We start from the raw sequence: 12,076 nt of genomic DNA, 5'->3' as shown, positions 1-12,076 counted from the left end.
CAGGCCTCAAGGTTTTGTAGTTGGGAGGAATCATTTGGCTTAATAGGTATATATAATTGGGTGTCATCAGCGTAAAAATGAAAGTTTATGCCAAATTTGCGTATGATATCGCCGAGGGGTAGCATGTAAATCGAAAATAGCAAAGGGCCCAGGACAGAGCCTTGTGGGACACCACATTGCACTGGGAGGGTCTCAGATGTTAAATCATTATAGACCACGCAGTGTGTTCTATCAGTTAAATAGGATTTAAACCAAGCTAGTGCGAGACCCCGAATGCCAACATGGTTCTCAAGCCGACCTAGAAGAATCGAGTGATCGATAGTGTCAAAGGCTGCACTGAGATCAAGCAATAAGAGCACAGAGGTGAGGTTTGAGTCAAGAGAGAGCAGTAAGTCATTTGTGACTTTGGTAACCGCCGTTTCGGTGGAGTGTAAGGCTCTAAAGCCAGATTGAAATGATTCATTAAGATTATTGTTTGATAAATGGTCAGTAAGTTGCGTTGCGACGATCCGTTCTAATACTTTGGATAGGAATGGGAGATTGGAGATAGGTCTGTAATTTTTCAAGATTAGAGGGTCGAGGTTCGGTTTTTTAAGTATTGGTTTAATGACGGCTGATTTAAAGGCCAGGGGCACCACGCCAGTAGACAAAGAGGTGTTGAAGATATTGAGTAGGGCAGGGCCTAGAGTTGGGAAGAGTTTTTTGATGAGAGTTGCTGGGAGAGGGTCAAACAGACAGGTTGAAGGTTTAGCCGCGCCAACCAGTTTAGAGAGGGCACTAAGTGAGACGTTTTCAAGGCAGCATAGCGTATGACTGGAATCAAAGTCAGGGGGAATGCCCGTCAAAGGTTGGGAGGGACTCTGATTGTTGAGTAAAGCAACAATTTCATCTCTAATGAGGTCAATTTTCTTGGTAAAAAATGTCATGAATTCGTTAGCCGAGAACGCATGGTTTAGGGCACTTGGTTGTTTCTGCGTAAGTTTTGCAACTGTGTCAAACAGAAACTTTGAGTTGTTTTTGTTTTCATTTATGAGCCTGGAAAAATAAGAGGTTTTGGCAAGTGAGAGTGCCTTTTTGTAGTTACGTAAACTATCATTCCAGGCGAGGCGGAATACTTCGAGTTTGGTCGAACGCCATTTATGTTCAAGTTTGCGACAAGCCTTTTTAAAGGAGCGCGTTTCCTCCGTAAACCAGGGAGTTAGTTTTTGCGGAGCACGTTTAATTTTAGGTTTAAGGGGAGCGACAATGTCGAGGGTGCTACGAAGGGCGGCATTAAGTTTGTCTGTAAAGAGATCAAGGGGGCCAGAGTAAGAGAGGAAGGGAGAGAGGGTGTCTGGTAGGCAGTTAACTAGAATTGGGACAGTTGAGGCGTTAATACGACGGCTCATGTAGGATTCTACACTGTCTGGGCGAGAAACCGTCAGATCAATTTGAAATTTGATGAGGTAGTGGTCTGAGAGAGCAGGAACATAGGGGGAGACGGTCAAATTTGACACAGTGAGACCGCGGGCTAGGACTAGGTCAAGGGTGTTCCCACCACTGTGAGTGGGTTGGTCAACGATTTGAATGAGACCGACAGAGTCAATGATGTCGGTAAAAGCCTTATTTAGGGGATCTAGAGTTTTATTGGAATGAATGTTAAAATCACCAACAATTAAAATGTTATCTGAGCGCATAACAAGCTCAGAGATGAAAGTTGAAAATTCATCTAGGAAGAGGGTGTAAGGGCCTGGGGGGCGGTATAGGACAGCCATTACAAAGGATGCAGTGGAGGTAGGAATCAGACCGCCACACTTTCTGTTGGGTGGAGAGGGATGCAACAGGAGCACCTCAAACGAGGAAAACTTACAGTTTGCGTCGGATGTAAAGTTGTGCTTAGAGTCATAAATTAGAGCAACTCCGCCTCCTTTCTTGGAGGTGCGTGCGATGTGGGAGCTACTAAAATTAGGGGGTGAGGCCTCGTTTAAGGGCAGAAAATCATTAGGTTTAAGCCATGTCTCAGTGAGGCCAAATAGGTCGAGACTATGGTCTGTTATCAGTTCATTTACCAAAAGAGCTTTGGTTGGCAGAGAGCGGATGTTGATAAGGCCAACCTTCACACTCTCTGTATACTTAGCAGCGCGGTTTTCAGCCATGCGGGTAGGTTTAATCGCAATTAAGTTGGCATGGTTTGTCGCACAAGGACGAGCTGGGTAAAGCGGAGCGTAACGGGATATTCTAGTTTTGATTGGGTATACAGGTTTAGGGGTAGAGATAGAAAGAGAGGAGTGGGGAGCCTGGTGGAGGAGGGACCGAGCAAGAAAGGTATAAGGATTGGCAGGGTCCATCAGTTTAGCATGACTAGCAGGCTCGCTAAGAGCCTGCACCCTGGCATGCTTGTGGGGTGGCTGTCAGCCCGAAGCTATAATCTTGTCTATATTGCGAGATAAGAGAGAGGCGCCTTGCATGTTAGGATGCACGCCGTCCTTTCTCAGCAAGCCAGGGCGCCCCCAGAAAGAGGACCAATTATCCACGAACCCTAAGCCCTGTTCTTTACAGTATTTTTCCAGCCATCGGTGTAGAGAAGCTGTCCTACTCACGAACTCATCATCATGCCGGTTTACAGGCAGGGGGCCAGAGAAGATTACTCGATGCCGACTCATCTTTCTGGCGAGGTCAGAAAGCCTAACTATGTTGATCTTTGTGACCTCAGAGACTTTCATCCTACAGTCATTATTTCCGACGTGTATAACAATATGGTCGAATTTATCTTCAGTGGGTGTGATACGTGGGTTACCTTTTGCCTTGACTATGCTATTCGCCAGAAATCTCAGGTTGGCTTCAATGTCGGTAGCTCTGGCTCCCCCATAACATTTGATCTCGGCTGGCTTGTCTAGCAAAATATGCCGGGTGATGGAGTCGCCAATCACAAGGACGGAACGACGGGGTTGCAGTGGAACCGGCTGCGTACTGGGACCGGAACCCGCAACACGTGTAAAATCATGTTGCGGAGCAGGTGCTGTTGAGGCCAAGGCCGAGCGGTTACACTGCCGCTTCGTAGTGGGCGCAAAGGCCTTGTCCTGAGCACTATGTCTGGGACTCTCCAGACGAGAAGACCCCGCTAGAGGCTCCTCAGAAAAGCCTGTAGTGTCCAAGACGTCTAAAGCTGACTGTTTTCCTGACTCAAGTTCAAGGACACGACTCTCTAACAGAGTTAACCTTTCTAGGAGAGTGGGACAGACAGGACAGACAGAACACATAGCCATGCTTACACCAGGTAGAGCAGGAACAAATAAAGATACGAAGTACTATGGATCAGCTGCTAAAGGCTATGTGTATGAAGCCGATTGAAGGTTTAGCTAATGAGCTAAAACCAGTGGGTCGAGTAAGTTGACAAGCTAACAAGGCAAGACCAGAAAATGCAGGTACAAAGGAGTGGCCTGCTAGAGGAGGGCAGGTGAGGGGCAGTAGATACTCTTGTGCACGCGGTTGCCTCCTCGGATAACTCCAGCAGGAAAACTCCAAGTCTTTGTCTGTCTTAGTCGGTCGCCGGCGCTCTGCTGGCGCTTGGATAGACTACACTTAAATCCCTATTGAATATTGTCCCACACCTGTAGGGGGCTAGTCTCTGACTGATTGGACTAATTACCACAGGCTGCTCAAGTCAAACCCAATGGGGTTGCACAGAGCCTGATTGATTAAGAACAAACAATTATCAAAATATACAATGGATTGAGTACTAACTTACATTACTCAGCAAGAACACAGTGAAGTCAGCTCAGGTTTTAGAGAAATGTGTGCACAGGCAAATGTATTTAAACAAGCTTTGCCTCTGACTGATTGGACTAATTACCACAGGCTGCTCAAGTCAAACCCAATGGGGTTGCACAGAGCCTGATTGATTAACAACAAACAATTATCAAAATATACAATGGATTGAGTACTAACTTACATTACTCAGCAAGAACACAGTGAAGTCAGCTCAGGTTTTAGAGAAATGTGTGCACAGGCAAATGTATTTAAACAAGCTTTGCTCTGACTGATTGGACTAATTACCACAGGCTGCTCAAGTCAAGCCCAATGGGGTTGCACAGAGCCTGATTGATTAACAACAAACAATTATCAAAATATACAATGGATTGAGTACTAACTTACATTACTCAGCAAGAACACAGTGAAGTCAGCTCAGGTTTTAGAGAAATGTGTGCACAGGCAAATGTATTTAAACAAGCTTTGCCTCTGACTGATTGGACTAATTACCACAGGCTGCTCAAGTCAAACCCAATGGGGTTGCACAGAGCCTGATTGATTAACAACAAACAATTATCAAAATATACAATGGATTGAGTACTAACTTACATTACTCAGCAAGAACACAGTGAAGTCAGCTCAGGTTTTAGAGAAATGTGTGCACAGGCAAATGTATTTAAACAAGCTTTGCCTCTGACTGATTGGACTAATTACCACAGGCTGCTCAAGTCAAACCCATTGCGCTAGCCAGTGTTCTTTCTCACAGTAGGGGCACACTATCTTCCACTTCTCCGTTCTGGAGGGGGTACTGTGGCTCCTGCTGCTCGGTACTGACTCCGATTGGTGCATCACAGTCACCGGTCTTCTTCCATCATTTAGTCGTCTGGTTCCTTCTCTGGAGCCAGGTGTGCTCCGTCCGAATGTATCTAGCCGTAGGCTGCTGACTTCTCTCGCCAGGAAGTCTGCTAGATCGAGGAGGTTCGGTTCGGGGCCATTCGGGTCTCTGTGGTCCCTCTGCCGCCTAAAGCGCTCCTGACGAGCGGGCGGCAGCTTCTCCAGGATCCTTTCCACATTTGAGTTGGCGTAAAGTTCATGCCTCCCCTTCTCTCTTTGCGCTCCCAACATCCCTACCAGGGACTGCACTCTGATGGACAGGTCGTCCAGTGCTCGATTGTCTATTGCTGGGGGTAAGCGGTCGATGTGTCGGATCTCCTGGATCACGTAATCCCATATGCGCCCATACCTCTGGTCCAATGCTACCAGCGCTGCTGTGTATGGGGTGGTGGAAGTCGCGTAGGCGAGCGCTATATTATGTGCGCGGGGTACCTTTAAGTGCTTCAGTAGGATGGCGTATTTGTGGCGTTCATCCAATACATCCACCAACATGGTCTCCAGACACATGCAGAGTTCTGTATACTGGGCCCGGTTCTCTTGGGTGAAGTCGGGTACCATAGGCGTGCCAATGTATGACGCTGACTGTGGATACATCGGCGAGCGTTGGGGGAGAGGCCTCCTAGGCGAGTCTCCTCCCGCTCCTTGGTATGGGCTGGTACCGGCAGTGTACCATGGCCCGCTTGTCCAGGTGCTGTTCCTCGGTGCGGGTTGTGCGTCGTGCTCACCCGGGTATAGAGTCGGGGGTCTGTAGCGCAGCTCCGCGGGAGTATAGCCTGGGCTGTACCGGGCCTCCTGGTCCGGTAGAGTACTGTGCTGTCTTCGGGCGTGGTTCTCCTCCTCTTCCTCTTCGTCTTCAGTTAGGTCATCCAGTGCTTGTAGTCTCTGGTTTAGCCTCTCCACAGGATATGCTGCTCCTTCCCGGTTGCTAGGTCTCGCTTGGACCGGTGGGGGGAGGTGGTCTGTGGGGGGTATAGACCTCGTCTGTTGGTCAAGTTCAGGGTTGTTTACTCGGCTAGGGGATGCCGCCCTGGAGGTGTGTCTAGACGAGTTCCTGGAGCCTCTGGCGGAGGGAGAGGGTGTTGTCCGTCTGATCAGCTGTTCTATTAGTTGCGACTGCTGTCTGTCGCGCGCTGCGTCCCGTTGAGCACCGGCTCGTTCTCGGGCCACATTCTCTTCCATCTGAATGCGTCTTATTTCTAGACGTATCTGCTCGTGTTCGCTTCGCTGCTGGATCTGCAGTCGGTCGCGTTCAGCAGCGGCGTTCAGGCTGATGAGGAAGGCCTGCTGTAGGGTCCTCTCTGCCTCGCTGGGAGAAGGCGGTTGTATAGGGGAGCCTTCCCTCGGGGTACTCCTTGCGGAGCCTTGGAGTTCTATCTCCACGGTGCTCTCCCCGTCTTCTTCCGTGCCGAGTTCTCTCTCGGTAGCGTTGTATTCCTCCCGGGACTCATCGGGGACTACTTCTTCAGTACTGGCGGGGTGTGAAGTCATGTCTGGTTCCCACTGGTCCCCACCGTGAACTTGGTCAGTTACATTAGAGCCCGTAGGGGCCTCTATGGTCGGGGTAGTCTGGGCGTTGGGGTTAGACATACTTTTACTTTCTAGTTTTACCGCGTTTACTGTTAGTAGAAGACTAGGTTGTTGACTGACAGCGTAAGCCTCTAAGTACTGAGGGAGCCGTCGTTCGCGCTGCGGGCGTTGGTTAGGAGGATCGTTTCGTGGAGTGTTCATCATAGGCCATTTCAATATTAATAACACTATATTAATATTACACTAATTACCATCCGGCTCGAAGGACCAATTGTAACTGAGGGGTACAATTCCCTGACTGTATTACTAGATATGATACTTACTACCACTACCTTTGTACTTAATATTCGGCCACCCAGTACACGGCATAAATATATTATCATAAACACTCTCACGTAGATGAAACGGATCCAACACAAATGTACGAAGTCGAAACAGGTCTTTATTTCTACACAGCGATGGTGTGTAGAACAAGCACTTAATCACTTAATTACATTTATGAATTGAAATAGTATGCACTTTTATGGCAAAGAGTATTCGTCGGTATATCAATAGAGAATGTCCAATCTCTGAAGGCGCAGGTGGTAAATATACGACCTGGAATAGTTAAGGAATAACAGCAATGATACTTTAATGATTATAAGACTGGATACACTAAGGGGGGTAATCCGGTCGCTTGTAAGACAACAGGAGTAGGAGGGGGGGGGGGTAGAATCCGGCTGCCTCGTCCGGCCAAGGGTATCCCAGGTGAACCCACTGTAGTGCCGTTCAATGCGCCGGCGATCCTTGGACCACAGATGAAAGCAGGTGGACTCTTTGTGGGCCGGCTCTCTCCGGTCCACGGGGGAGAGACGTGAAGCGACCTCGTCTTGCAGAGCGTCTCCTCACCTTGCGTCCTCTCCAGGGGGGGGGGTTCCAACACACGGCAGTGTCGGGGGTCTTTATCCATGGAATAATCAAAGTATACAAAGCATAATCCGTGCCTGGGAAGGCGGGCTGTCGTCGGTAGAATAATCCGGTATACAGGTCCACTCGCTCGTCGGCTCTGGGGCTCCTCGGGTGCAGCTTCACATGGGGTCAACCACCCTGGGTAAGCAGCCAGTTCTCTGCCCGAAACGATGGGGTACTGACTACGGTAGTATTCTCACCGCACGAAGCACTATATATTAACAGACTATTATTAGCTTATTATACAACGGCATGCAAATTTCTCGATTCTGATTGGCCATTCACACGTCTTTATTGGCAACAATCCACGGTCCTGGGCTCAGGACCCGCCCACAACCAAATCACATAACCCTCCCCGGCTCACTCCGGGAGAAAACAGGATCGCGGACAACAAATGGTTATGTTGAAAGCACCATAACGACTAAATATGAAGCGATTCTGTCAAGGGGAATGTGTTAGTATTTTAAACAATGTTGGATGATGTAATTGATGGGTCTTGACTCAATCTAGAACAAAAGAAAAATCGCGGATTGATTGATAGATTAATTGATTGATTTAAATTTCTTCCTTCCTACTTTCCGACTGCAGCGTTCTCTCTCACACTGTCCGACGCTGGCGTACCCACAAACACACACACACATACACACACACACACACACACACACACACACACATACACACACACACGCACACACACACTGTGACACACACACACACACACACACACACACACGCACACACACACACACACACTCCTGTCTGCAACAGCGGGGGAGTCAGACTGAGAGAGAAGCAGCGCTGTTTTAAGTGAGCATGGTCTATTGAATTGATTGATTGGTTGATTGCTAATTTTATTACTGTACCCCTGGTTTCCAACTGGTTAAGTTTAGGCTAAAAGAAATAAATAAAAAAATAGGGCGAAGAAAACGTTTTTTTCCTATAGGGCAAAGAAAACGTTTTAATAAATTTTCAATCAATCATTCCAATAATACACAGTTGGATGTGTTAGTTGGTTGGATGCACTTCAAGCTGCTTCCACATGAGGCAACTTCTCTCAATCATTCCAATAATACACAGTTGGATGTGTTAGTTTGGTTGGATGCACTTCAAGCTGCTTCCACATGGAGTTGTGGGAACTACTTTTTCTGGCGGATGGTTTTTTCAATAAATCTTCGATTAATGTGTGTTTATTGTATAGAAATAAGGTTGGATGAATCTGGCAGTTGTATAAAAGCTTTACACCACGTGCAGTCGTGATTTGTGACCAATAAACCATGCCTAGGGGGGTCTAACGACCCTCGGCTCTGCCTCGGGCCTAACAACCACCCCTAGGCATGGTTTATTGGTCACAAACCACTCCTGCGTGTGATGTAATGCTTAAATAGACTACGTCCAACTCGACGATATAGTGCCAAATATGACTATTCAAATATGAATATACACGATGTCTCAATACCGATGGTAGGCGAACTTGGCCTTACTCCCACACGTGGCGTCGCGGGGAGGCTTTACGTCTGTGACTCTATTGGAGGGTAAGAAACTGGACTGAAAAGAAAGTCCTACTTTAGTAGCGCAGTATATATACGCACTATGAACAAATAGTCCCATTAGTGGTGCGGTAGCCAGATTCCTACGCGGAACTAGGACTTGTTCGTACATGTGGAGCGGTACGTTTGAACTGGGTCTGAGGGGTATGGCAGCCTGGCACCAAGGTCTCGACCAATAGTAGAATGGAGACTATTATGGGATGTTCAGTAGGCTAGAATGGATATTCAATGCATATTGTACAAGGAATATACAAGGGATATCAGGGAATATTAGAGAATATACAAATACAATTAAATATATATATATAAATAAATATATATATTCGGTTTAATCTGGCCCTTCACAACAATTATTATTATTCATATATGATACTACAATTATTTTATAACAATGTGTAATATATTTGCCCAGTCCTGGGAATTTCTGTTGAAAAGAATCCGGCCAACCTTTTCCAAATGACCTTTGTGAAATATCACCACCCACCACCAACATCACCGTCGCCACCTAACTGCTTAAATAAACCCTGAGCCGTTCACAGCCAAAAACAAGACTACGATTGCCACCTCGAGCCCATATTGAGGCATTGCAGTTAGAAAGAAATGCGGTGTCTCTCTGTGGAGCAGAGGGTCTCTTTCTTGAAACTGGGACATATATGTACAGAGTGATGAATGGACTTGCTCCCAGCTATTTGTGCTCCTGCTCCTGCTCCTGCTCCTGCGTTGTCCTGCATGGCTCTGGTCCATGGCTCGGGAGTTACGGTCTGGACTGCTCTCCATGTACAAACCCAAGAAGGCCTCCTGCTCACAGAGTGGTTTTCTGTATACGGTCTGCCCGGCTGTGGAACCCTCTACCTTCAAGAGGGACGTGAAGCGCGGTCTGCAACGTAGTGTTGCCCTGGATGCTTTAGTCACTCGAAGAATATAAATACTAGTTTAATATTTGTTATATATATTTATTTTGTTCTGGTCTATTTATTAAATAAGCCAAATGACTTTCTGTGCCATCTTTGTACTTTTTATTTACACTGTATGTGTATTTTATGTACCGAATAAAAATCGAATCAAATCACATCCAACCTTGTCCTCTAAGTGTAGCTGAATTCACCCTTCTCTCTACTGCATAATGAATGTATTAAAACCAACCTTTAAAAAACAACACATCCTTTCTCCAGAGCCCGCTCACCAGAGACAGTATCTACAACGACCGACTTTGACCTCACCTCCAGGTTCCAGGTCTGCTTCACTTACTCCCTCGGCATCTACAACGACAGACTTTGACCTCACCTCCAGGTTCCAGGTCTGCTTCACTTACTCCCTCGGCATCTACAACGACAGACTTTGACCTCACCTCCAGGTTCCAGGTCTGCTTCACGTACTCTCGCAGCATCTTCTCTCTCAGGTTGTCGAACAGCCCGGCCTTGATCGGGGTGTCCGGCGAGCGCAGGCAGGGTTTCCTCAGGAGACACGCCAGCCCGTCAGGGTCCTTGCTATAGAACTCGCACATCTCCGCCGGCCCGCAGTGAGGCTTCCCCCCCGCAATGCAGTAGGTCCCGTTGAGCTGCTTCTCCACGGGGTAGTGGTGGAACTCCAGGCTCCACACGATGGAGAGAACGTAGCCTCCCAGGCTCCTGTGACACTGGCGTAGCAGGAACAGGCCGTCGGCCATCCCGGCTAGCTTCAGCTGATCCTCGGCCTCCGAGCGGCTGATGCTTCCGTAGAAGAAAGGCAGCTCGGTCGCAGGGTCGATGGACATTGTGGAGGAGGAGGAGGAAGAGGAGGAGGAGGCGGGAAAGACTGTTCTTTGAGGTTGGAGTTTGATTTGACACTACAGGGGGAAGATAGTCGGGGTAGCAGAATGGTGGGTAGGGTCGGAGGAAGGCCTATAGATGATGCTGAACCTAAAGATGTATGGAGAGAGATGATGATGATGATGAAGATCATGATAAGCAAATATCCTAAATCCAAAAATCATCGATGTGCGTTTGTGTGTTATGGGTTTTACTGAAAATCATCGGAAAAGAAGAAGCTCATGTATCTCAAACTACATGAAATAATAATAATAATAATAATAATAATAATAATAATAATAATAATAATAATAATAATAATAATAATAATAATAATAATAATAATAATAATAATATATATGTGACAGATAATCAATATGCATTGTCCAGGTATCCTCAGAGCGGCGGTAGGCCTACACCATGTGCAACTATGAGGACAGAGAACAATATTCAGCTCGATCGGAGCTCACAGGAATGTTGAGTTTAAGAGCGGTGTGGTGCAGTTTGTGTGGACGAGGTGTCTTTGAGATTGCGTTCAGCGCTTGCACAGGCACAGCCTCTGCTCAAAGCCACAACAGGAAGTCTCAATCCACCCCCGTTCCTTTCCCATCTCCAACCCTCACTGCGCCATCGCTCTCTTTTCTGTCGAAACAGGTGCTTTCTGGTTCTAGAATATTCCCTATGTGCTTAGCAAGACTTACGTTTTGTAAACTTCCTTTGGACTGGGAGAATATATTTGTTCAGAATATATATACGGTACAGCCTTGTGAGTAATGCTCTTTGCGTTGTACCCGTAGAGTCTGATACCAACTTTACAATAAGAATTAGGCTTTAAGAAGGCTTTTAGAGTAGATTAGGATCACATTGCATGCATGTGTGTGTGTGTGTGTGTGTGTGTGTGTGTGTGTGTGTGTGTGTGTGTGTGTGTGTGTGGGTGGGTGGGTGGGTGGGTGGGTGTGATAAGAACTGGAAAGTATGGTTAGTAGTCAAAAGATAAATGTTATCGGTTATAGTTATAACATTTAAACACTTCACCTGAACGCATACATCTGAAGGCCATAGTATATGAGCAATATTTTGAGCCAATGAGTATATGGACAACAATTATTATTATTATAGTACAATTTTAGTAGTAGTAGTAGTAGTAGTAGTAGTAGTAGTAGTAGTAGTAGTAGTAGTAGTAGTAGTAGTAGTAGTTGTCAAGACTTTTGGTTTATTTAATATAAGGATCAGATCCATGTAAAGGGGCCTAAATAATTTAACAGGTGTTTGTGCTTGTGAGCATGGGCAGTTGGCGCAGCTGCCTTTTTAAATGGTGGCTGATGTCATTCTAACCAGAGCTCTGACAGGATCACATTGCCCGTTGGTAAAGTAGACTTAATTGATTGAAACTTCATTAACTTGGCTATGTCACCTATAAACATAATGTAATGTATCACGTTGGCTGCTGGCTGCTAATGCAGCCTGCGGATAATATTGGCAATGGGCACAGGGTTGTTGGTGATGTAAATGAATGAATGTTGTGCCTGAATGTTTGCCGCTAGCTTATGGCTAGGCTAGCGTACTTTGCCGATTGATTGATTGATTGAAAACTTTATTAACAGATTGCAGAATGGGTACAGTACAGTACAGCTCAATACATAC

At 46.6% G+C, this 12,076-nt stretch overlaps 1 protein-coding gene across 1 annotated transcript in view; it reads right to left on the bottom strand.

Moving 5' to 3' along the window:
• zap70 (zeta chain of T cell receptor associated protein kinase 70) overlaps positions 1 to 10,398 on the bottom strand; it is a gene marked incomplete at both ends in the record, with an annotated part of 59,477 nt that extends 49,079 nt beyond the window's left edge. The window contains one exon of the mRNA XM_084311222.1: positions 9,994 to 10,398. Coding sequence (XP_084167348.1) covers positions 9,994 to 10,398 — 405 coding nt within the window. The remainder of the gene's footprint in view (positions 1 to 9,993) is intronic.
• Positions 10,399 to 12,076: the final 1,678 nt, after the last annotated feature.

This window comes from Notolepis coatsorum (assembly GCF_963971535.1).
Source record: "Notolepis coatsorum genome assembly, chromosome: 3".
Classification (NCBI taxonomy): Eukaryota; Metazoa; Chordata; class Actinopteri; order Aulopiformes; family Paralepididae; genus Notolepis; species Notolepis coatsorum.
Note: the sequence above shows the minus strand (reverse complement) of the source record. Positions and strands in the feature narration are given on the sequence as shown.